This window comes from Odocoileus virginianus, chromosome 14 (genome assembly GCF_023699985.2).
Source record: "Odocoileus virginianus isolate 20LAN1187 ecotype Illinois chromosome 14, Ovbor_1.2, whole genome shotgun sequence".
Lineage (NCBI taxonomy): Eukaryota > Metazoa > Chordata > Mammalia > Artiodactyla > Cervidae > Odocoileus > Odocoileus virginianus.
Window position 1 is genome coordinate 66,610,029 of NC_069687.1, and position 27,316 is coordinate 66,637,344.

At 42.2% G+C, this 27,316-nt stretch overlaps 1 protein-coding gene across 1 annotated transcript in view; it reads left to right on the top strand.

Moving 5' to 3' along the window:
* SLIT3 (slit guidance ligand 3) overlaps positions 1-27,316 on the top strand; it is a 723,374-nt gene that overhangs the window by 49,982 nt on the left and 646,076 nt on the right. Inside the window, exons 2-3 of the mRNA XM_070476865.1 lie at positions 4,199-4,270; positions 12,473-12,544. Of these exons, the coding sequence (XP_070332966.1) occupies positions 4,199-4,270; positions 12,473-12,544 (144 nt within the window). The remainder of the gene's footprint in view (positions 1-4,198; positions 4,271-12,472; positions 12,545-27,316) is intronic.

A 27,316-nucleotide genomic window follows, 5' to 3' on the forward strand; every position in this document is an offset into this window, starting at 1 on the left:
GTGTATTAAAGAAAATCTTTGTAGACGTGTTTTGAAGAAGCCCCACTTCCCCATCTCCCATCTAGACACTGTAATGGCGTCCCCATCTAGTGTCATCCCAGATGGGATCATTCATCCTGCACATGGTCCAGAACTCATACTGGGCTAAAGTAGACTGATTTCCTCAAAGAACAAAGCTGAAGGCTGAGACATGTGGCTAAAGGTCCAGAGGAGTCTGGCCTGGGATGGCCGGGCTGAGGAAGGGACGAGCATGTGAGGCGGAGCAGCCTTTTCTCAGTGTCAGTTTCCTTTGTTCCCACATTCAGCCAAGAAGCTGGTAGTCCAGGCTCTGTCCTCCTCACAGTTTCGAAATCTTCAAGGAGGAGCATGCTTGTGTGCTAAGCTGCTTTAGTTGTGTCCAACTCTTGGTGAGCCCACAGACTGTAGCCCGCCCAGGCTCCACTGCCCATGGGATTCTCCAGGCAAGAATACTGGAGTGAGTTGCCATGCCCTCCTCCTGGGGATCTTCCCCACCCAGGGGTTGCATCCGTGTCTCCTGAGGCTCCTGCATCGCAGGTGGACTCTTTACTACTGAGCCACTGGGGGAGTTGCCAGTAGGTGAGGGTTATACAAAGCGTGGAGGCCTAGAGAGTTTAAGGAAGGAACTCCTGGCTCGGAGTGGGGACTGGGAGGGAGACTTGAACCTGGACCTGTGCTTCCTGAAGCCTGTGTGCTGTCTGACCTGTGGAAGTGTGTGATCAGGCAGAGTAGGCCGTTGGGGGAAGATGAACAACTCAACTCTCTCCCTGCCCTCTGTCTGCAGCCAGATACCAGCAAACGAGGTGTCATGGACGGGCTGCAAGGGAGGGGCAGCTGGAGGGGCCCACTCTGGGTGCTGTCATTCTGTTAATATTGATTAGCCACAGAATGCTCCCCACCTTTCCCCTATAGGAAAGAGCACACCCGCAGAGCCTCTTGGGCAGTCCTGGGATCTGCCTCTAAGGCACATAATTTGGGGTGGGACGGTCCTTTGCTCTAGGTGTCCTGAAATTTCAGAGTGGAAGTTTGTCGGTGAAGGCTGAGAGGATGGGAGGGTTGGGGGATGTAATTGAACTAATTATAGTACCAATAGGTTTCATGATTGAGTATTTAACAAGTGCCTCATAAGCACTGTGTATGCATCATCTCATTTAACCCTCATGAAAACTCTTGAGGTCGAGGCTGTCCCCCTCATTTTGTTGATGGAGAAGTTGAGCCTTGGAGATGACACGAACTGCCTGTAAGTCACTTGGTACGTGGCAGGACAGGCATTCAAGCTCACGGTTGCTTCCCTCTGAAGCTCAGCCTCCCAACACTGACTCTGTGCCTGAGCCAACCCACGGTCCCCACCCGAGCTCTTGTCCCCAAGTCCTCAGCATTTCAGCCACACACTGTGCCCTTCATAAATAAATGTTAATTGAAAATATCAGTGCCACAGCCAGTAATGCAAGCTGCTGAGATGCCATGCTGTGTCCTGGTAATTAAACCCTTAGTTGCATTGTCATATTCGCAGTGGTCAGGGTCCCCAGGCACCCATTCCAGTTGAGATGGGAGGGAAGAAGGAGCTCGGGGTGACGATGAGCACACACGCGTGCCTGTCTGTGCTAGTGTCCAATCCTTGCACGAACAGCTCTTCTTTATTTCCCTGTCTAACTCTTGCTCTTCCTTGACGAGCCTCAGCTTAGTCTAAAAAGTCTAAATACACTTTCTCCCTCACAAGCTATTTGAGAGCAAACTTTGTTACTTTACTTTTCTCAGAGGAGGGGCTGGAATTAACATATACACATTACTGTATTTAAAACTTGTTGTTCAGTCGTGTCTGACTCTTTGCAACCCCATGAACTGCAGCATGCCAGGCTTGCCTGTCCTTCACCATCTCCCGGAGTTTGCTCAAACCCATATCCATTGAGTCGGTGATGCCATCCAACCATCTCATCCTCTGTCATCCCCTTCTCCTCCAGCCTTCAATCTTTCCCAGCATCAGGGTCTTTTCCAGTGAGTCAGCTCTTCGCATCAGGTGGCCAAAGTATTTGTGCTTCAGCTTCAGTCCTTCCAAGGAATATTCAGGATATTTAAACCAGTCAATCATAAAGGAAATCAATCCTGATTATTCCTTGGAAGGACTGATCCTGAAGCTGAAGCTCCAATACTTTGGCCACTTGATGCAAAGAGCTGACTTGTGGAAAAGACCCTGATGCTGAAAAAGATTGAAGGCAGGAGAAGAAGGGGACGGCAGAGGATGAGATGATTGGATGGCATCACCGACTCAATGGATATGGGGTTGAGCAGGCTCCGGGAGTTGGTGATGGACAGGGAGGCCTGGCGTGCTGCAGTCCTTGGGGTTACAAAGAGTCAGACATGAGTGACTGAACTGAACCAAAAATAGATAACCATAAAAAGGTAAAGTAAAATAGATAAGCAGCAAAGACCTTCTGTATAGCACAGGGAACTCTGCTCAATACTCTATAATAACCTAAATGATTGTTACTTTAGATAGAGGAAAGCTGGATGAGGGAGGGAGGTGGTTCCCCAGGGAGATGGTTTAAGGACTCATTTCATTTTTATTTCAGTGGCTTCCCTGGTGGCTCAGATGGTAAAGAATCTGCAATGTGGGAGACCTGGGTTCGATCCTTGGGTTGGGAAGATCTCCTGGAGGAGGGCATGGCAACACACTCCAGCATTCTTGCCTGGAGAATCCCATGACAGAGGAGCCTGGCGGGCTACAGTCACAAAGATTCAGACATGATTGAGCGACTAAGCATAGCACAGCACATGATTCTTTAAATTAGAAGAGTAATCCCTCCTCAAACTTGATTTTTCCTTATACAAAGTGCTAGAATATGAAAATCGTTTCCCTTGTCACCTTATGCAACTTGAGAACTCACTGGTCTTTCTGAGGCGTAATAGCAAGATTTAGAACCTGACTAGGAGAACCAAAGAATTCTTGAATGTATGGGTGGGATCTGTTACTGGGAAAATGGCTTCTCAGTACCTAAATGTTCTGGAGGGATGCAAAGCCAATTTATAGATACCTTGTTGAGATTCCAACTTGGCCGAAACCCTGAAAAGTTTCTCATCAGTAAGACATGGTAAATAAGAATTAATTGCTCAGGCTTCATTATTAAGAACTGTAGCATATTATCCATGGTCTTTTTTAAAAAAAAAAACCCTGTCTTCTTAGATAATTTTAGTGGACAAGATATTTATACAATTGTTAACAGGTTCATTCTTGGCTTTAATTTTTCCCTAATCCTGGTTTTCTACCACCTAAGGGGCCTCCTTCTCCCTGACACCAATACTACCATAATGCTTGGAGCTTTTCCATGGCACAGTCTTCTCTTTGGGACCATTTTCAGGAGCTTCAGCCTACAAGTTGGGGCCAGAGTAGTTCATATAGCTGTCTTTACCTGTTGTATGAGATTACTTTTGCCAGGCATATGTTCTGCTATGTTGGGTTATGGAGTTAAATGAAATATGGTCTTTGCCCTCAGAGAGTCTGCATATTAGCTGGTAAATCGGCAAGTACCTGGATGGGTATCAAGGTAGTCAAGATTCTTTTGGTTTCAGGTGATAGAAAATTCAACTCAAACTGATTTAGGACAAAATATAAGGGAGAAAGTATTGATTGGCTCGCATAATCTCAAATACAGAGGAATCTGGTTATCAGGCATGGGTGGATCCAGCTACTCACAGGATAGGCGCCAGGAGCCAGACTCTTTCCATCTGTATCTGGAAAGTTCTCACTTCATGGTATAGCTTGATGGCTTCTGGCAACTACAGTGTAGAGCAAGCTATTGGGAATTTGGGTCACATGTGTACTCCTGAAGCAGTTACTGTGGTCACAGGGAGTTAATTTGCTTATAAGCCTGGCCTGGATCAAGTGCCTTTCCTTAGAGCTGGGAAGAGGGATCAGCCCCACTTGTATTATATTGGGGGAGGTGGGCTTCAACAGAAGCCAGCCAGGCAGCTAAACATACCAGGCTCTCCTACATACATAAGGGCTGACTTACTCCATACAGTGTCCTTCAGCCAGGTTGGGCATTCTGTAGGGAATATCATTAATCATTGAAATTACCTTCTCCTGTAACAAGCAACATCCCTTCAGCCTGAGCCAGTCTGGGTTAAATAGACCATAATTGTAACCTGCAAAAATCTGACCCAAATTTGTTCTCTATTGCAGTGACCTGGACAGAAATAATATCACTAGGATCACCAAGACGGATTTTGCTGGACTTAAGAACCTCCGCGTCTTGTAAGTAGCATGAGGCTCTCCAGTGCATTTTTCACCCTCAGCTCTTCAGCCTCATGAAAAGGCCCCCTGCCCTGACATCACAGCTTCCAGCACTGGGCGGCTAGAATTCACCCTTCTGCAGCAAAAAGCCCTTCGTTAGTATACCCGGGTTTCCTTCCTCAGCTGTCTCGTTCTGGGTCTCTATGCTGTGGGCTGGACTAGACTGATGGAAGAAGTCTGTTCTAGTGACAGGGAAAACAGAAGGTGATCCATGAATAAATCATTGTGCCCAGCTTTTAGGATGGCAGCAGGGTCATGTTGGCTCACCATGCTTCCCTTCCGTAGAGGTTATGATGTCTTCTCCAGCCTGTGCATTGAAAGAGCAAACCATTATCTATGTTCTGAAGTTGAGAGGACTAAGTGGAACAACACATACCTCTTTAGCCCAACACCTGAAAAAAGGGAAGTGCTAAAAAGGAACATAAGCTCTTTCCAAAAAAAGGAAACAAAAATTTAATGGGTGCATTGAGAATGGAAAAAGTAAGACATCATTGAATTTTAAGTAGATTTAAGGAAATTGTGAGTAAATCAACACTGTTATTATTTTGATATTTTTAAAATAATTAATACAACCACAATGTTGTTGATCCTAAAATAGCTATAACATAGCCATAAAACTTCAACTTACTACATGAATTTTAACAACTGAAAATGTCTACACATAGAAGAATAGACTCTCAAAACTTATTCTAGGACTTCCGTTTCGTTGAATACATTGTCAAGTGATAAACAGAAGAAAGCCGACCTTATAAGTATATTAACCTCATCATGTCATGTCTTTTATCATCATGTTATTAAAGTGGACATTTTTTACTGTTCTGTTACTTGATATAAGATAATTGATTATTTATTTTATGTAAGAGTAATATACTAATTTTAAATTGGACATTTTGTTAGGATAATGCAGCAAAGCTTCCTGTTTTATTGAATGCTTTCTGCGCTTTCCTGCAATAAATTTGTAAATTTTCCATGCTGAAAAAAAAAAAAAGATCAGTGTGGACCAAAGTTATTTATCTTGTTGCTTAATGGAGAGAGGGGGAGGAAGGAGGGAGAGAGTCAGACAGGGTCAGGGCACTTACTGAACACCTGCGGCTGCACAGACAGGTAGGAAAATTTGAGGTGGGCATTGGTGCAGCGGGGGAGCAAGAAACGTTAGGTTTCATTGCTAAATGTTGGACACTTTCACCTACCCCTAAATATGAGTGATAAGAAGCTACCTAAATGCTTGTCCACTGATGGATCTCAGATATTCGGAAGTACCAGAGAAGAGCAATTGGACCTCTTTTGTTCCTCACTCAGAAGATGATTTTGACCTGTAAGTGTGGTTTCAGACCGAGAGGACAGCCTGGGGTTTGTTACGTCCTGGAATCTTCCCTGGCAGATTTTTACTAGAAGTCGCAGCTAAAGTCTTGGTATCTAAAGCCACCTCCTTCTTTTTATTACCAGCCCTTTATAATACAATGCATTTTATTCTACAGGCCAGAAAAAGTAGGTTCTGGTCCTGACTTGGAATTTACCACCCACATGACCTTGAGCAGATCACTGTGTGCTACTGGGCCTCAGTTTTCTTATCTGTAACCTAGGGAGTGAATAGTGTATTAGTTTTTGAGGGCTGCTGTTACAAAGTTGCTCAGTCATGTCCAACTCTTTGCAACCCCATGGACTGTAGCCCTCCAGTCTCCTCTGTCCGTGGGATTCTCCAGGCAGGAATACTGGAGTGGGTTACCATTCCCTTCTCCAGGGCATCTTCCCAACCTGGGGATGAATCCATGTCTCCTGCACTGCGGGTGGATTCTTTACCGCCTGAGCCACCAGGGCAGCCCCATGTACTCGGTGACTTAAACAACGGAAGTTTATGGTCTCACATTTCTGGAGATGAGAAGTCCAGAATCAAGGTGCTGGCAGAGTTCGTTTCTGTCAGGTACTGTGAAGGAAGGGGCTAGTGTGGCCTCTCTTCTAGCGTCTGGTGGCCTCAGGAGTTTTCTGGCTTTGAGACAGTTGTCTCCGGCTCTCTCCATATTGTCTTCACTTTATGCATATCTATCTCTGTGGTCAAATTTCTCCTTTGTATATGGATACTAGTCAGATTGGATTAGGGTCCATCCTAGTGACCTAGCTTTTTGTTTTAATTTGGCCACACCATGTAGCATGTGGGATCTTAATTCTTTGAATAGGGATTGAACCCATGCCCCCTGCCTTGGAAGCACAGAGTCCTAACCACTGGATTGCCAGGGGAATCATGTAATGACCTCATTTTAACTTGACTACTCAGTAGAGAGCCTGTATCCAAGTAAGGCCACATTCTGACTGGAAATTAAGTCTTCATCATATGAATTTGGGGGACATACAATTTGACTCATAACAAGTAGTTAAAAGTCCTTCTAACCCTCATATTGCCTTATGGTTTTGATGTATTCGTAAACAGTCTGTTTATTCTCACTGAAGCCTGTGGAACATCACTTGCATTGTGTTGTTTTCCTGATTGAGAAGTAAATATGATGATGATAATAACTGATGTGATCTATGATGCCTTCCATAGACTAAGCTCTGTTACATAGTTACTAATGTTTATCTGCCCAGAGGAAACAGAGGCACAGATAGCTTATGTGGTCCCAACTCTGCAGAGCAGGGAGCAGAAGGAGGAGGACTCAGAAACCAGAGTGTGTGCTTTCTAACCTCCATGCACTGCCTCTGTTCACTTATGTTATAGAAAGTTTGGGAAACCAGGAAGGTAATAGTCTAGCCATTTATAAATGCAGCATTGACATGCAGGTGACTGACCCGAGCTCCCCCGAGCACCAGGGGGTGGGGTGCTGGGACCTGAGCGCTGGGCCTCCAGCTAGCAGATGCTGTTCCCTCCACGTGATCTCTGGTCTTGGGCCAGTACACCCTCCTCCCACCATCCCCGGAGGGAAGACCATACCCTCCACCAAGTCTTTCTTTTGCCCCAAGCAGTCATGTGTCTGTCAAATGACTGGCAGCTCTGACAAGTGTGTGAATCAGAATTGAGATTGGGATAAAGGTGGGGGAGTTTCATGGCTCAGTGTTAAGGTGATTTTTTTATTAAAGAGATATAGGCAGTAAACTCCTGATTCCAGATCATTTACCAGCTTAAAGAAGAGACATTCCTCTATTTTTTCCATTTCTTTCTCTTGCATCTATGAGAGATTTCCTTTCATGCAAGTCAGAAATTGCACCTAATGCTTCATTTTTCTAACAAAATAAAAAATAACACTTTGATTTTCTTACCATTACATCAGAAAGATGTAGTAAAAATTAGATGCCTAATAAAAATTCCAATTTCTTTATCTGCTGTCTGCAAATAGAAAGTTTAAAATAATCACAAAAGATCATATTACTATCCTCTGGATGGTCTACAACTTTCCTTTGACTGCAGTTTATCTTTGCAGTTAATTGGTACATTCTTCTTATTTTGATAAGCTGTGCCAAATCTCCCCCTCCCCGCACCTCCTAGACTCTGTTAATATACTGTGTTTCATTATCTTCCTTAGCAGCTCAAAGACAATCCATTCAAGTGGCCCTTTATTAGTATGAAAGAATCTGCTACGTGGAATAGCTGAAGTGTTTTCTAACTCACACCAATAAAATATCCCCATGTTTAAACCATATTTTCTCTCAATCTATTCTTTTTAGCTGAGTAACCTAGACAACTATCTTTTTTGAAAAACTTTCATCACACCTTGGCATATTCCCTGTATCTGTTTCTTATTTACAGTTTGTTGTGAAGCCAGAAAAGACTCAATCGTCTTGAATAATTTGAGCCTACCATCCATTTCCATGCAGAACTGTTAATACAGTGCAGGTGAATGGATGAAAGCAGATAAAATGGAGATTGGGGAACTTTGGCTTCATCCAGAGGCAATTTTCCCCAAATAAAGTACATTCAAGAAGAAGATACAAGAATTGCTTATAACAGTTATTTCCTCCAAGGGGTGGGAATAGGCAAAGGTCTCTTCTGGTGTTATCAATTATGTTTTCTTTCTTAATAGTCTGTTGCAAGAGCTCTGCTATGCCCACAATGTGGGAACCAGCTTTATTCCAAATGGGGTTAATAAAAGAGTTAAATTCCACCCCAGCCATCATCACATGGGGACGATTTCTGATTCTGATCCAATGTTAAAACTAAAAAAATAACAATGCCGAAAGAGCTGAAGATGAACACAGCCTGTGTCCCTCTTACTCAGAACAGATTCAAGCAGCAGTCAGCCCCTCTGGGTGTCCAGCCTTTCCTGGTTCTCCTGGCTTCCTGTAGCTGGTCAGTGGAATGAGAGTGATAGCACTCTTCTCAACTGCCTGGAAGTCTAGACAGGAGGTTCACAGCACACTCCTTCAGTGATTCATTTATTCATCACACGTTGGTTATTTATTGAGCCTTTAAAAACCAGGTACTAGGCTGCATCCTGAAAGGTCTAGGAAGAAGGTCCAGAAGAGGCCCAAATTACCTTATGACTCAGGATCCCAGGGGCACACATGAGGAGCGATAAATAAAGATTTGTTTGTGAAACTATGGGTGAGGTTAAGAGACACCAGGCTGAGTTGGTGCAGCTCCCGGGGCTGGCAGCAGTCACTAGCATCCTTTGAGCCTCTGAACAGTGGGAGGAAGTGGTTACCTGAGCCCCGCAAAGGAAGGACTGCCAGTGAACACCTGGGGTCTCAGGTAGAGAAACACAGTCAACTTGGAGTGATCTGGCAGGGAGGCGGATCAGTCTCCCCACCTCACTCACTCTTCTTCCAGCCACTCATCTCCTCCCTCTGCTGAACCCCACAGGTAACCCAGAGTCAAGGACCCTTCTCGATGAAGACAGTATAGTAAGTTGTCTACTCCCCTACATAAGAACAAATTCTGTTCTGAGAGCATATTTGTAAGCCCTGTTTGTGCTTCTCAAGTGGTGCTGGTGATAAAGAACCTGCTTGCTGGGCCTTCCCTGGTGGTCCAGGGGCTAAGACTCTGCACTCCCAATGCCGGGGGCCTGGGTTCAATCCCTGGTCAGGGAACTAGGTCATACATGCCACATGCCGTAACTAAGACCCAGCACAGCCAAGTAAATGAAAAGAAAAAGAAGCTGGCTGCCAGTGCAGGAGATGTAGAGAAGCAGGTTCGATCCCTGGATGGGGAAGATCCCCTGGAGGAGGGCGTGGCAGCCCACTCCAGTGTTCTTGCCTGGAGCATCCCATGGACAGAGGGGCCTGGCAGGCTGCAGTCCATAGGGTGGCAGAGTCGGACACGAACAAAGTTGGCCTAGGTACCCAACTAACAGAATCAGCTATATAGTACTGTACTGTAATAGGTTTATAATAGTTTTCACACAAATAATACATGACAGACAGAAAAAATAAAGAAGCATGTTTAATCTTACAGTATACTCCTTGAAACGTACAGTATACAGTGCAGCATCTGGCATCCAACGTCAGGTGAACGAGCAAGAAGAGTTACTGACGGGAAGAGGGACAGGAGGGGGGAGGTGGTAGAGCTGGAAGACCATCAGCAATAGGAGGTGGAGGGCAAGCGGCCATGTCACTCCCGCCTTATGTGATTGGACAGACGAACACATGTCCGCACGTTTGAAAGTTCACAACTTGAAGGTTTGTGTGTAGGGAACTTACTATAAAACTTAGCCTGCTAAGGCTTGACCAGAGAGGAGAAGGGGTAGGTATCCAACCATCTCTTCGAGTTCCCTTTCTGAAATAAACTGATAGTGTTAGATTAATTAGGACAGAACTAAGAGATTCATCATGGGCGGTTAGAGTTAGATCCCTTTAGAAGCCCTCAGGGAATGCGACACTCAGCCACCTTCGTGTTGCTCCTTGTAACAACTGAAAAGTAGTGACAACAGACTCTGTGATGGATTGATTGATAGTAAAAATCCAGCTGAACAGAGCTTAGGTAACTCATATTGCACTGTTTAGCAAGAGGCACTAGTGTGAGTCTATCAGTATTCCAAGGCCCTCCTTGCCATATGGCAGGATGGAAAAGAAAGAGAAGGGAAGGAAAAGAACATTTATTAAGCCTCCGATTGTACTCTAGATCCTGGGCAAGATCATTTATACACTTTATTCCACTTTTAATCTCACAAGGACTTAGGTTTTTTGTGTGTGTGTCTGTGATTTTACAGATGAGGAAGCTGAATCTCTGAGAGGTTGACTAGATAGTCCAGTATCACACCATCAGTTAGTGAGAAAGCTGCAAAGGGATTCTCAACCAAATTTGGTAAGCACACACACGACTGGGAGTGACAGCCTACTGTGTGGCATGATATACATAATTTCTCCCTGGACAAGTCTAATCCTAGTCCTTCTACTCCTTGGAGCCTAGGCTCTTTACGTGAGGAGCCTGTATGAGGCCAGCCTGCAGGGCCAGGAGTAACATCAATGTGTGAGTCACAGTGGATGAGGGTTCTGGCCCGCTGTTCATGTGCTGTGCTGTGCTTAGTCACTCGGTTGTGTCCGGCTGTTTGTGGCCTTGTGGACTATAGCCCGCCAGGCTACTCTGTCCTTGGGGATTCTCCAGGCAAGAATACCGGAGTGGGTTGCCATGCCCACTGCCAGGGAATCTTCCCAACCCAGGGATCGAACCCAGGTCTCCTGCATTGCAGGCAGCTTCTTTACAGTCTGAACCACCAGGGAAGCCCAGGAATACTGGAGTGGGTAGCTGATCCCTTCTCCAGGGGATCTTCCCCAACCCAGGAATCAAACTGGGGTCTCCTGCATTGCAGGCAGATTCTTTACCAGCTGAGCTACAAGGGAAGCCCCAGCTGTTGAAATTTGAAAATATAAGCTGATTTTCCTAAAGGGGTTTCTTTTGTAGGGGTGTATATGTGTGTATACTCTCCTGAATTTTAATCATTTGCAACAATTTCACAAACACGTAAAAGATCACTGAACCCAAAGCAAACACCTCCATCACTCTGGTCGTCGGAAACTTCATGTGTCCTGGACTCGCCTTCTCTTCGATGTAGAATCAGTGTGTGCTCAAGGTCCTCTTGAGTGTTCTATTCATGCACGAAGTCTGTGGAGTGGCTGCTCTGCTGGGAACCTGTGTTAGGGCTGGGACTCTGAAGATGAACAGCAGACCTTACCTTCTTTGTTCTTAGGCATCATGAGGAAGAGGGACTTGGAAATAAACACAAAGCCCTGAGTGTTAAGCCTGAGAGGTGCAGGGGGTTATGAAATATCTCAGAGGTGGAGGGCTGGCATGCATGGAGTCATTTTTGAAGTGAAAACTAAGCTTCTTCAAGGCTACTCTTCCTTCCTTCTGTTTTTCCTTCAGGTGCCTCAGGGCGCCTCTCCTGCCTCATCCAGAGGAACATACAGCCCTTTGAAAACTCCACCTTCCAAAGAAACATCTTCAGTCACAACTGCATCCTCGCTAAGTCCCATTCGACCACCAGGGGCAGCCCTGGATGGAAACTCTGGAGCCTCATCTCTTCTCTTTCCTACTGTTCAGCTAATTCATTTTAAAGTGCCTTTTTTTTTTTTTTTTTAAGTTTAGGGGAACAAATGTTTCATTGTACATTCAATTCTCAGGATATGCCACATGCATGAATCAAACTTTTAATCATCTGCTTGAAGGACTTTGGAGATGCATAGAGTTCATGACTGGGGAGGCCTAGCTTTTGTGACCATCACCTTCTCGTTGGGAGCAGACAGGCCTAGGGCAGGCACACCCAACAGTAGCTTCAGCCTTTCTTCGAGGTGACCCAGAGACGGAGTGAGCAGAGAAAGCCCTTTACAATGAAGTATTTTTGAATCTTCGGAGGAGGGAGTTCCAAGGGAAGAGATGCTGAATATATGTGTTTTTTTTTTTTTTTTTTTTAAAGAAGCAGCTTTTACCTCTTCTTTTTCTGTGCAACATCCTGCAGTGCTTAGAGGGGGGAGGACATTTGCTGATAACATTCTTAAAATAGAGGCATGGAAACCAATCTGTCAGGTAGAAGTGTGCAGGCGGTGAAACCCTGGTTACCGTGGCACCAAGCTGGGATGTGAAGTATCTTGTCCCACCAAGCTGACCCCGGCTGCGGGGGAGGGGTGGGCATCAGAGGGTCACGGGAGGGGCTGAGTGACCATGCCTGCATGGCCCTAAGCCTGGTACAAGAATCCGTGAGCCTCGTTCTTCTTTGACCATTGCTACCTCTTTGGTTCCAGGCATCTGGAAGACAACCAGGTCAGCATCATCGAGAGAGGTGCCTTCCAGGATCTAAAGCAGCTGGAGCGATTGTAAGTACACACAGCCCCCTTTTTGAAAAGCCTTATTTGTTTGTAAATTGGCTTCATTGTGGCCTCTCTAAGGAAAAAAAAAAAAAAAACAGAAGAAGCCCCAGTGTTTAATAAAATGTTTGCTATTATATTTAGAGCATATTGGATGCCTGCTAAAGAGACACTGAGATCCACTTAATCTTTTTTTTTCTTCAAAAGATGCTAGGATTGGCATCTGGAGCTTGTTTTCTGCCTCCTGGCCTTGAGCTCTCTCTGGGTAGCTGTGCATGGGGCTGGTTCCTGCCCAAGCCTCAGCCTTCGCTCTTGTGGGTGAAGAAGGACCACAGTTGGTTATCCCTGCCGTGGAAACCAGCATCAGATGCCCCTACTCCCATGCAGGGGGAGCAGGCTCCCTCCTCAGGCCCTCTCCTTCAGGCCCCTCTGTCCCACTGTCCCGGGAGAAGACGGACAGGCAGGTGGTCCTGCATCTCCCCTGAGGGAGCATCAGCCCCTGTCAGGAAGCCCCCATACTTCCAGGAGAGATTGTGTTGCCAGTGGTTTAAAAATAGCCCACTGTTCTGACTCTGTCAGAGGGAGAGAATGAAAGGGATTGGAGACGGAAGATGGGATGGCGCCTCCATTTGTTCTGTTGATTAATGCTTTTGCAGAAAATTCTTGGGTCACCATGGTAAGGGGGCTCCTCAGATAGTTGAGTGGGCAGCTTCACCTTTCCTCGGTTAATCACATCTGGCAGCTCAGAGCGTCTGGATATTTGCTTTGCGCCGTTGGAGAGGGGATTGTCCCCAGGAGCACTCAGTCATGCTGGTGGGCGGCTTTTTCCGTGCTTCCTTCTGTATCCCGGTTGACCTGATATTTCAGCCTCCTCCTTCTTCATTCAGGGGGCGAGGCTGTAGCAGCTCACTGCTCCTCCAGCTTACCTAGGAGGATCTTTCCAGATTTACCTGTCTTATCTATAGTGGTGGGCCTGCAACAACTGGTTAGCTTTGTGATTTGCCTTCTTTTCCCTTGGAGTCATTCTATCTGGGGTGACCTGAGAAAGGGAAGGGATATTACCCAGCAAAATCCTTACGCCCCACTCTGTGGGATGAACTGTCTCATTTATTGTTTTCTTTCCAGGTCAAAGGTTCCACTGTTGTTGGTTTGAAAATAGGACATTAATTTCTTACAAGGGAAAGTAGATTTAAAAAACAATGAAAGTTGCCACTGTTTATACCTTTGACAGTGACAGTGTTAGTTGCTCAGTTGTGTCTAATTCTTTGTGACCCCGTGGATTGTAGCTCACCACCTCTTCTGTCCATGGAATTTTCCTGGCAAGAATACTGGAGTGAGTTTCCATTCCCTTCTCCAGGGCATCTTCCCGACCCAGGGATCGAACTCAGGTCTCCTGCATTTCAGACAAATTTTCTACTGTCTGACCACCAGGGCTTCATTTCTTAAAATTTTAACTCTTTTCCTTATTTAGACCAAGGAAAAAATAAAATGTTTGTTGAAATTGCTTCCTTTGTATGAAGCACTCAACATTTATGTGGATGAATAAATACAAAATCCTTTGTCATGAGGCCACTTCTTGCTTATTCTTCTGATTAGAAGTGTAAATAAATTCCCAATTCATTAATTTCATGGTTGCTGGGAAGGAACTAATTGAGTACTTTGGACATGCTGGGAATTGTGCCAGTATATTACATACTATCTGTTGTTTTATCCTCACAAATTCCTGTGAGGTGTGATTATGCTCATTTTGTAGATGAAGAAACAGAGGCTGAGGGAGATGAAGCCAAAGGATTGCGAGAGGGAGCCAAGATTCAAAGCCACATCTGTCTGACATCAAAGCCCACCTCCTTTCATATTTCTGTGCTGCAGACATGAGATGAAGTGTGATCTTTAGCAATGGCCCTGCAAACAGCCTCTCACATACCCACTGAACTCTGGGGAAATATCAGTGGAATAGTCTAGAAAAAGGCACTTTTCCTTGGCTTGGTGAATATGGCAGAAATATCTTGCATGTCTAGGGGACTGAGAGGGTTACAGTTGTAGGGTAAACCTGGCTGTTTCTCTCCTCTGGTGTATTAGAAAGGTCATCTAGCTTTTTGTACTAGATAAACACTCAAATTTCATGGCTTTACAGGGTGGAAGTTTACTTCTTATTCATAGAAAACCTAGTGTGGGCATTCCTGGTTGCTGGGCTTTTCTTTAAGGGGAGACTTTTTGACAAAGATGCCTTCTGCTTCTCCACTCTGCCATCTTTATATCTTGGCTTCTGGGGTACCATTATTTGTCTTCTTCAAGCCACTGGACTGGAAAACAGTAGGAAGGACTGCGAGTGGGAGGTTTACATGGGAAAGAACTGGAAAGACTACATATTACTTCTTCTGTTAGATGCCTTGGGTTGAAACTCAGTCACATGGCCACAGGGGAGGTTGAGAAAACTGTTGAGCTATATGTGCTGTAAGTAGAGAAAACAGGCTTAGTGAATAGCCAGATCGTCTCCGACTTCTGTTGTGAGTGAAAAAACACTTGGTCAGGGAGAAGAGTGGAAGTATAGGCAGCTGGACTAGTACACACAGCTGGACAGCCTCCCTCATTTAAGGCCTCTCAGCATCGGGGGGTGGGTGTGTGTGTGTGAGAGAGAGAGAGAGAGAGATGACTAGTGTGTCTTGACTAGTGATTATCTGGTTTGGGATGTCCAGTCTGCCACCAGTGTATTTAACAGCGGAAGAGGTAGATGGCTTCTTGTGCCGTTGCATCCCTAGTCACTGAAAGAACGTGAAAGTGAAGTGTTAGTCGCTCAATCACGTCCGACTCCTTGTGAGCCAATGGACTGTAGCCCACCAGGCTCCTCTGTCCATGGGATTCTCCAGGCAAGATACTTGGAATCCACTGAAGTGGATTTCCATTCCCTTCTCCAGGGGATCTTCCCAACTGCTGGCGTAATTTACCTCTGTCTCTGTATTTCATAGTAGAATAATCTGTATTGATCATACTCTAAAAAGGAGACTGAAAATTGTGATTTTTGTAATGTTTATTTTCATTTGAGATGGTCATTATTGGTGTAATCTCTTTCAGGGATTACGGGGAAAAGGGAGAGAATTCTATCCTTCAGGTCTCTGCTGAGAGGGATTCTCTCTTCGTGAAAGGACACTTGCCCCAGATTGAGGTGCTCCTTCCGTCATGACTACACATGGCGGTCCGTATCATAGCCTTTATGCCATATTTTAATTTCTTATTTGCCTGATTGTCTATCTCCAGAACTATGAGTATATTGAATGAGGCATTGCATTCCATCTAACTGTTACTCTCAAAACCTTGTGCAAAGCATGATGCTAATAGTAGGCACTTGTAGAATATTTATCAAGTACAGTGGTTTTGAACTGGGACCAGTTTTTCCCACCAGAGGACCCTTGGTGATATCTGGAGACATCTTTCCTTATTACAACTGCAGGATGCTGAAGACATATAATGAGTAGAAGTCAGAAGTTCTGCTGAACATTCTACAATATATAGAACAGCTCCCAGAACAAAGAATTACCCAGCCCAAAATGTTGTTAGTGCTGAGGTTGAGAATCTCTCTTCTTTCCCTATTATGCATCAGATGCCATTTTAGTAATGATATAGGCCATCTCATTTAATCCATATAACATTATGAGGTTAGAATGATCACGTTCCTGATGTGACAAAATATAAAATTCAAAGCATTGACTAAATATACTTACTCTAAATCTAACAACTAGAGCTTGCTTCTGATTTTGAGGAAGTAAATAGGATAGGGGAGCAGGTTTTTAAATAAACCCATGAGAAAACAAGTAGATCCTGTGAACATTCTACAAGATAACTGCCCTGATCTGTTCAAAAAGTCAGTGTTAAGAAGGAAATGGGATTTGACTGTTCTACTTTAGAAGAAGCTTAGGGTAGGAAAAGTAGTACAAAATTGGGAAGGTCAATGGAGTTTAAGTGTTTGAAGATCTTTGAATTATGCAGAAAGTGATAGTGGTGCTGATGTTTTTAAAGTTTATTGCTTTATTAAATCAAGGATGCATATTATAATCTGTAAGATAGCTATTAAAAACAATAGTTAAAAAAATATAACTTAGTAGGGGGAGAAATGATACCAAAAAATGTTGCTAATTCAAATAAGGGATAAAGGGAAAGAAAAAGGAACACAGAATAAAATGAGACAAAGAAAACAAATATTAAGATGATGTATTTAAATACAAATATATCATGATTATTTTGTATGGTAATGATGAATACTTTAAAAGACACAGATTGTCAGGGTGGATTAAAAGAAAACAATAATTATATGATTGTTACAAAAGAGGAACATTAGGCAAAAAGAGAGAGAAAAGTTGAAAGTAAAGGATAGACAATGACACTGTGAAGATACTAACCAGTAGGTTGATATAGCTAAGTTAACACAGATAAAATGAACGTCAAAACAAGAAACATTAATGGAGATAAAGAGGGATGTTTCATAATGATAAAGGAGTAAATAAATCTGGAAGGTACAGCAAATCTGCATTTGACATACTATTGTGTGGTATGCATATATGTATTACTTGTTGTCAGTCTCTAAGTTGTGTTTGACTTCTTTGCGACTTCATGAACTATAGCAAGCCAGACTTCCCTCTCCTTTACTATCTCCTGGAGTTTGCTCAAACTCATGTCCACTGAGTCAGCGAGGCCATCCAACCACCTCATCCTCTGTCACCTTGTTCTCCTCCTGCTCTCAATCTTTCCCAGCATCAGGGTCTTTTCTAATCAGTCGGATCTTTGCATCAGGTGGTCAATTGGAGTTGCAGCTCCAGCATCAGTCCTTCCAAGGAATATTCAGGATGGATTTCTTTTAGGATGGACTGGTTTGATCTCCTTGCTGTCCAAGAGACTCTTAAGAGTCTTCTCCAACACCACAGTTCGAAAACATCCATTCTTTGGTGCTCAGCCTTCTTTGTGGTCCAACTCTCACATCCATACCTGACTATTAGAAAAACCATAGCTTTGACTATATAGACCTTGATAGGCAAAGTGATATCTCTGCTTTTTAATATGCTGTCTAGGTTAGTCATAACTTTTCTTCCAAGGAGCAAGCATCTTTTAATTTTGTGACTGCAGTCACCATCCACAGTGATTTTGGAGTCCAGGAAAATAACATCTGTCACTGTTTCCACTTTTTCCCTCATCTATTTGCCATGAAGTGATGGGACTGGATGCCATGATCTTAGTTTTCTGAATGTTGAGTTTTAAGCCAGCTTTTTCATTCTCCTCTTTCACCTTCATCAAGAGGCTCTTTAGTTCCTCTTTGCTTTCTGCCTTGTCTGAAGTTGTTGATATTTCTCCTGGCAGTCTTGATTCTAGCTGTGCTTCATCCAGCCCCGTATTTTGCATGATGTACTCTGCATGTACATTAAATAAGCAGGTGACAATATACAGCCTTGATGTACTCCTTTCCCAATTTTGAACCAGTCTGTGGTTCCATGTATAGTGCATATTAAAACCATATTCTGAAAATAGAGAAAACAAATATTGACCAAACTAAATGAATAAAGAGACAAGTTTCTAATCATTTAAGGTAAGGTCCTTTAATTGATGAACAGGCAGAGAAAATTGTTAGTAACAGTATAGAATATTTTAATGACAAGGTTTATAAACCTGACCTAATTGAAACAAAGAGAACAATGCAGCCAGGAAGTATAGAATAACCATTTTTTCAGGTTCGTGTAGAACTTTTATGAAATACTGGTCTGGAAAGCAGGTCTCAACAATTATCAAAGTATTAAAATCATAAGGAGCATTTTCTCTGACCACAGTAGAAATACAGAAATCAACAACAACAACAAAAAAAAGTAAGTAGAAATTTTCAAAATATTTAGAAACTGAATGACATTCCTGTAAATAATCTGTGAGTCAAAAAACATTTCACGATGGAAATTGGAAGATATATTTTTTAGAATGTTAATAAACATCCAGTATATCACAAAGTATGGATTGCAGCCAAAGTCATGCCTAGAAGAAAATGTATAGCCTTTAAGCATATTATTTGATTTATGTATAGTACCTATTTAAAATGAAGTAAAATTAAAATCTTTATTAAAATACCTGTAAGAAGCTTCTTCCTTTCCCAGTGGTAAAGAATCTGCTTGCCAGTGCAGGAAATGCAGAGAGACACAGGTTTGATCCCTGGGTTGGGAAGATGCCCTGGAATAGGAAATGGCAAACCACTCCAGTATTCTTGCCTAGAAAATTCCATGGATGGAGAAACCTGGTGGGCTACAGTCCATGCGGTTGCACAGTCGGACACGACTGAGGGACTGTGAACACGCACAAGGAACTAGAGAAAGTGGAAGGTAGAAAATGAGTAGTAGCAGAAGTATGTAAAGTAGAAAAACTCTGAAAAATCAACCTTTCATTCTTGAAAAAATTATAAAAAATTATAAAAAATCAACCTTTCATTCTTGAAAAAATTATAAAAACCAACAAAAAATTATAAAAACCAACAAGACTTATAAGAAAACAAAAAAGAAGGAAGACTAAATTAAAAACTGAAACAAGAAGTAGAAAATATGTATAATCCTAAATCTAAGTAAACCTTTAATTTAAATTAAATGAAATAAGCCTTTAATTTAATCTAAACATTTCCCTAAGAACTGTGTAAGCTCAGATGGCTTCATCAGTAAATTGTACCAAAGTTTTAAGAAATAAATAGTATCAATTTAACATAAACCCATTCTATAAAGAAAATCAACTTGAGTCATTTGGAGAGCATAACCTTTATAGCAAAACCCAACAAAGCATTTCAAGAGAAAATATAAAAGTATGGATTGCATACATCATATTTCATGAATATTTATCTGAATTTCCTAACAAAATATTAGAAAATGAATTTGGCAATACCCAAAAAGGATATATTATAGCCAAGTTTGGCTTATTCAAGGAAGGCAAGGTGAGTTAAACATTTGAACATTCCTCCCTTCAAAACATGCTGAACAACTAGGGTAGCAAAAGCTAAGACACACAGACAACATCTACAGTAAAACTTGTTGACAAGTTATCCCAGTAAACACCCACCTCCCTAGTGAAAGTTGGGCGGCGGTGGCACAGCTGATTGTTATAATACTGTTGTGTTGTCTCATCTGTGTGGGAGAAAGTAGAAAGAAGAACTTGAGAACAGGAGATTGCTAAAATTACCAATATATACTCACTGGAAAACACAGTGATCAAACTAAGTTCAGTTCAGTTCAGTCGCTCAGTCATGTCTGACTCTTTGTGACCCCATGGACTGCAGCACGCCAGGCCTCCCTGTCCATCACCAACTCCTGGAGTTTACTCAGACTCATGTCCATTGATGCCATCCAACCATCTCATCCTCTCTTGTCCCCTTCTCTTCTCACCTTCAGTCTTTCCCAGCATTAGGGTCTTTTCAAATGAGTCAGCTCTTTGCATCAGGTGGTCAAAGTATTGGAGTTCCCAGCTTCAGCATCAGTCCTTCCAATGAACACCCAGGACTGATCTCCTTTAGGATGGACTGGTTGGATCTCCTTACAGTCCAAGGGACTCTCAAGAGTCTTCTCCAACACCACAGTTCAAAAGCATCAATTCTTTGGCGCTCAGCTTTCTTTATAGTTCAACTCTTACATCCATACATGACCACTGGAAAAACCATAGCTTTGACTAGATGACCTATGCTGGCAAAGTAATATCTCTGCTTTTTAATATGCTGTCTAGGTTAGTCATAACTTTCCTTCCAAGGAGTAAGCATCTTTTAATTTCATGGCTGCAGTCACCATCTAGTGATTTTAGAGCCCCCCAAAATAGAGTCTGCCACTGTTTCCCCATCTATCTGCCATGAAATGATGGGACCAGATGCCATGATCTTAGTTTTCTGAATGTTGAGCTTTAAGCCAACTTTTTCAGTCTCCTCTTTCACTTTCATCAAGAGGCTCTTTAGTAGTTCTTCGCTTTCTGCCATAAGGATGGTATCATCTGCACATCTGAGGCCATTGAGATTTCTCCCAGCAATCTTGATTCCAGCTTGTGCTTCATCCAGCCAGGCATTTCTCATGATGTACTCTCCATATAAGTTAAATAAGCAGGGTGGCAAGATACAGCCTTGACGTACTCCTTTTCCTATTTGGAACCAGTCTGTTGTTCCATGTCCAGTTCTAACTGTTGCTTCCTGACCTGCATACAGATTTCTCAAGAGGCAGGTTAGGTAGTCTTACCAGACCCATCTCTTTAAGAGTTTTCCACTGTGTGTTGTGATCCACACAGTCAAAGGCTTTTGCATAGTCAATAAAGCAGAAATAGATGTTTTTCTGGAACTCTCTTGCTTTTTTGATGATCCAGCAAATGTTAGCAATTTGATCTCTGGTTTCTCTGCCTTTTCTAAAACCAATTTGAACATCTGGAAGTTCTCGGTTCACATATTGTCAAAGCCTGGCTTGGAGAATTTTGAGCATTACTTTACTAGCGTGTGAGATGAGTGCAATTGTGTGGTAGTTTGAGCATTCTTTGGGATTGCCTTTCTTTGGGATTGGAATGAAAACTGATCTTTTCCAGATCAAACTGAGATAAGTTACCAATTTAGAAGGAAGTTTGATTAAATCCAATTCATGATAAGTACAAAGGAATCATGATGTGATAATGACTGATAGTACTTGGAGTATTCTGAGTCCTAAAAACTCTTCAAACTAATAAAAACACGGCTCTTTTCCAAAGAAGGGCCTAATGTTGATAAGAAACTTTTGGGAGTAGTCAATCAGAACAGGAGCAATAGCAGAAATGAAAAGAGACCTTTGTGATGAAAGTGTTAGAAATCACCAGAAGAGGCAGATCTTAGAAAATACAAGGCCACGTTTTTCATTAGTTTAGTGAAACAAAAACAAACAAACAAAAAACAAAAACACATGCACACAAAAACAAACAACAAAAAACCCAGCAACCAAAAAACCCGAAAATGAGCTCTCTAGAATCTTAGAGCTAAAAAGCTATCACTTTCCAACCCTCCCTCATAAAACTACAGGGAATTTCTTTCATGTAAGAAGTAAGCAACCAAGAGGATTATGATTGAAGCTCATACAAAACTTTTTATGAGAAAAATGAAGAATAAGAAACATAATAATCTCTTTAGAAACAGTGAAAACATGCAAGGAAGAGGTACCCACAAAACAGATGAAAACTATAATAGGAAATAGTTCAAAACTAGCTACACAAATTTAAGATCTTATAAACTGTAAAAGAACAACATAAATCTGAATTTTTAAAACTTAGATGATTAGAGTAGGATTTGAAAGGAAGGGCAATGAACTCAAGAAACAATTTAGAAATAAAATAAGTCATTTCAAAGTAAATACTGCCAGTACTGAAGAAGAACAAACTCGGAAGAATTACACTATCCAATTTCAAGACTTACTATAAAGCTGCACTAATCAAGACAGCATGGTACTTGTGAAATATTAGATGTATAAATTAATGGAACAGAATACATAGCCCAGAAATAGACCCATTTATAAATAGATGATTTTTGACAAAGGTGCAAAGACAGAGGAGAAAAAATAGTCTTTTCAACAAATGGTGCTGGGACAATTCGATGTTTATATGCAGAAAACTGAACATAGACACAAACCTTATATCTTATGCAACATTTAATTCAAAATGGATCATAGACCTAAATGTAAAATCATATAACTTCTAGAAGAAGACATAAGAGAAAACATCTACATGACTTGAATTTGAGGATGAATTTTTCAACATGATACATGTAAGAAAAATATCGATCAGTTGAACATTTTTAAAATTAAAAACTTCTGCTCTGAGAAAGGAATTATTACAAAAATGAAGAGACGAATCACAGACTGGGAGAAAATTTTTGCAAAGCATGTATCTAATAAAGGACTTGTATGCAGAATATAAAGAGCTTCCCTGGTGGCTCAGTGGTAGAGATTCTGCCTGCCAATGCAAGAGCCGCAGGAGATGCAGGTTTGATCCCTGGGTCAGGAAGATCCTCTGGAGGAGGACATGGCAACCCATTCCAATATTATTGCCTGGAGAATTCCATGGACAGAGGAGCCTGGTGGGCTACAGTCCACTGGGTCCCAAAAAGTTGGATATAACTTAGCAATTAAACAACAACAACAACAACATACAGAATATAGAAAGAACTTTCAAAGCTCAGCAGTAAGAAAACACACTCCTACCCACCAAAAAGAAAGAAATGAGCAAAATATTTGAAGAGCCACTATACCAAAGATATGCGGATGAAAAATAAGTAGTAAAAGCATTCTAAACATTCATTTTTCATTCAATTCAGTTTAGTTCAGTTCAGTCGCTCAGTCGTGTCCAACTCTTTGTGACCCCATCAATCGCAGCACACCAGGCCTCCCTGTCCATCACCAACTCCCGGAGTTTACTCAAACTCATGTCCATCGAGTCGGTGATGCCATCCAGCCATCTCATCCTCTGTCGTCCCCTTCTCCTCCTGCCCCCAATCCCTCCCAGCATCAGGGTCTTTTCCAGTGAGTCAACTCTTCGCATGAGGTGGCCAAAGTACTGGAGTTTCAGCTTCAGCATCAGTCTTTCCAATGAACATCCAGGACTGATCTCCTTTAGGATGGACTGGTTGGATCTCCTTGCAGTCCAAGGGACTCTCAAGAGTCTTCTCCAACCCCACAGTTCAAAAGCATCAATTCTTCGGTGCTCAGCCTTCTTTATAGTCCAACCGTCACATCCATACATAACTACTAGAAAAACCATAGTCTTGACTAGATGGACCTTTGTTGGCAATGTAATGTCTCTGCTTTTTAATATGCAGTTGGTCATAACTTTTCTTCCAAGGAGTAAGCGTCTTTTCATTTCATGGCTACAATCACCACCTGCAGTGATTTTGGAGCTCCCCAAAATAAAAATAAAGTCTGACACTGTTTCCACTGTTTTCCCATTTATTTCCCATGAAGTGATGGGACCAGATGCCATGATCTTAGTTTTCTGAATGTTGAGCTTTAAGCCAACTTTTTCACTCTCATTTTTCACTTTCATCAAGAGGCTTTTTAGTTCCTCTTCACTTTCTGCCATAAGGTTGGTGGCATCTGCATATCTGAGGTTATTGATATTTCTCCCGGCAATCTTGATTCCAGCTTGTGCTTCTTCCAGCCCAGCGTTTCTCATGACGTACTCTGCATATAAGTTAAACAAGCAGCCTTGACGCACTCCTTTTCCTATTTGGTCTGTTGTTCCATGTCCAGTTCTAACTGTTGCTTCCTGACCTGCATGTAGGGTAATGCAAATTAGACAGTAAGGTACATCTACTAGAATGGCCACAATACTGAAAATTGACAGTACTAATGACTGCACAAGAGACAGAATACTGGAACTCATGTGTATTACTGGTGGTAAAGCAAAATAGTACAGTCACTTTGGAGGGCAGTTTAGCAGTTTCTTGAAAAGTTAAACATAACTGTATCTTGCAATCCATATCAGTGGTTGCTAGGGGCTTAAGGAGAGGGTGGAGGGTCAAATGGGTGAAGCACGGGAGCGTGATGACTGAGGGTGTGATCCTGAGATGGTGGAGGCACGACATAGGCACTGATCAAAACCCATAGAATCTGAGAGCACAAAGAGTGAACCATGGGACTTCCCTGGTGCTCCAGTGGCTAAGGCTTCTTTTCCCAATGCAGGGGGCCTAGGTTCAATCCCTAGTCAGGGAACTAGATTCCACATGCTGCAACTAAGAGTTCACATGCTGTAATTAATGATCTTACCTGCTGCAAGGAAGATCGAAGATCCCGCATACCATGTCACAACTAAGACCCAGCAGAGCCAAATAAATCTAAACAAATGAGTGAACCTTAATGCATGCAAATTAAAAATATTGTTTAGGAAATTGGAGAATCGCATGACAGAGTACACACTGTGCTGAATGTGTGAATCAACCTCACTGACTGTGATGGGGGAAAGGTGCTGACACAAATAGATTTTCCTCAGTTTATTGTGATCTACACAAAGGCTTTAGCATAGTCATGAAGCAGAAATAGACTTTTTTTTTTAAATTCCCTTACTTTTTCTATGATCCAACAGATGTTGGCAATTTGATCTGTGGTTCCTCTGCCTTTTCTAAGGACCAGTCAATCCTAAAGGAAATAAATCCTGAATATTCACTGGAAGGACTATTGCTAAAGCTCCAATATTTTGGCCACCTGATGGGAAGAACTGACTCACTGGAAAATACTCTGATGCTGGGAAAGATTGAAGGCAGGAAAAGGGGGCGACAAAAGATGAGATGGTTGAATGGCCTCTCTGACTCAATGGACATGAGTTTGAACAAACTCTGGGAGACAGAGAAGGACAGGGAAGCCTGGTGTGCTGCAGTTCATGGGCTCACAAACAGATGGACGTGGCTTAGCACTGAATAACAGCAAGTAGATTTGAAATGAGTGGACTCTGAGACTAATGTAAACACACACACACACACACACACACACACACACACACACACAAGAACTGTACCCTAGTCAACAGAGTCATTTCCCCACAGGAGTATTGGTGAACAGTTCTGGAATCACTACAAAAAATGTGTTGACTTTAAAAATGCACAGTGTGAGAGTCATCAGTAGAGTTTTATTTGGGGCATTATGAGGACTGCAGCGCGGGAACAGCACCTCAGATGGCGCTGAGAAGTTACTCCAGAGAGATAGAGGGGGAAAGGACGTATATATGTGATTTTGGTAAAGGGGGAATAGATGCAATCAAGCACATGTATTTTTTAGAAAGTTTCTCCTTGTCTCATGAAGCTTCTGCTAGTCATGAGAAACAGTCATCACCATGAAGGATTTTAGTGCTTTTCTAGATATGAGGCGATACAAGAATTGGGCTCATATAATCAGCTCCTGAGAATGCCTCACTATCTGAAGACCTGTTCTGCCAGTTTTTCCCTGAGCACAGAGTGCCTCATTTCTGCTCTCCACCCTGAACTCCTTCTTGGGGTGTTGAAGGTCAGCAGCTGAAGCAGCACATGATTTAATCCTTGTAGAGGTAGATGGCAAGCACCCAGGGCAAGTGCCAATTTGTGGTTGGCACATGTATTTTGGGATTAAACAATGGATGATGGGGCAGGTTCTCCCTGTTGAAATGAGTGGTTATAGACAAGCAATGGGGAAAGCTGCAATGATCCAAGTAGTAATGGATTAGAATTGGAGACATCAGTGTGAACAAATGTTTAACCTAATATGTTGATAGATACTTTCAGTTAATACAGATGGACAGGATGCATGGGTAATTTGACCAATAAAATAAATTAGCATTAGATTATAACCAAAGTATAAAATAAATATCCATGAGTTCATACTAATATAGATAAATGATTGGATAAATAAACATATGAGGAGAGATTGTCCACACAGAAGAGTTCTAAGTAATTTATGTAGATTTTCTGCCCTCAAGGAGATGGAGTGTAACTCTTCACTTTTTTTTTTTCATTTATTTTTATTAGTTGGAGGCTAATTACTTTACAACATTGCAGTGGTTTTTGTCATACATTGAAATGAATTAGCCATGGATAACTCTTCAATTCTTAAGTGTGGGCTTTCCACAGTGATTTCCTTCAAAAGAGTGTGAGAAGAGAGGGGTGGGGAATAGTAATTTTACAGTAAGAAATATGACATACTCCCTTAGCAAGGTGATTGAGGGCCATATCAAAAGTGATGTCATGTTGATAGTATGTGTCTTTGATATGACATAATAAAAATAGCAGTTTACATCTGTGATTTTCGTCTCAGAAACCCATCACTCCAGTCTAATGAGAAAAACATCAGACAAATCTCACTTGAGGGCTATTCTAAAACACATGTGAATAGTCTGCAATGCTGTCAAGGTCATCAAAAAGAAGTCAGAAACTTTCATAGCCAAAAGACACTTATGAGTACATGACAACTAAATGTAATAGGGGCATCCTGGATGGTATCCTAAACAAGAAAAACGACAGAAGTAAAAACTAAGGGACTCTTAATAAAGTATTGGCTTTAGTTAATAATAATGTATCAGTATAAGTTTATTTTGTCAAATGTACTGTATGAATGTAAGATGTCAATAATAGAGGACACTAGAAATGAGGTATATGAAATTGCTCTGTACTACCTTCTCAACTTCTGAAAAAAGTGAAGATGTCAGTCACTGAGTCATGTCTGACCCCATGGACTGTCTCCTGCCAGGCCCCTCTGTCCATGGGATTCTCCAGGAAAGAACACTGGAATGGGTAGCCATTCCCTTCTCCAGGGGACCTTCCTGACCAGGGGTGGAACCCGGGTCTCTTGTACTAGAGGCAGGTTTTTTCCAGTCTGAGCCACCAGGTAAACCTAAATCTGTTCTAATATAAAACATTTATTTTTTTTTTAAGTTGACTATGCCAAACCCTGTTTGAATTACAGATTCATGAGCAAAATAAACCTTACTGTTTTACACCAAAAACACATTGATGCAGATGTTGAAGGACAGAGAAGCCTGGTGTGCTGCAGTCCATGGGGTCACAAAGAGTCGAACACAACTGAGTGACTGAACAACAATACTCACCTACATGGAATTCAAGAGAAGATACATGTAATGGATAATACTTTAAGAGAAAAGGAAAATGTAAAGAAGTATTTTTTTAAATCAATAAGAAACAGGGAAGTAAAAAGGATTTAAGGAACAGTGATAGATACAGAAGTCAGTCAAAGAAGTTCTAATACACTTACAATATGAACCTCTGAGGAAGAAAACTAAAGCAATGGAACAAAACAAAACTAAACTAAT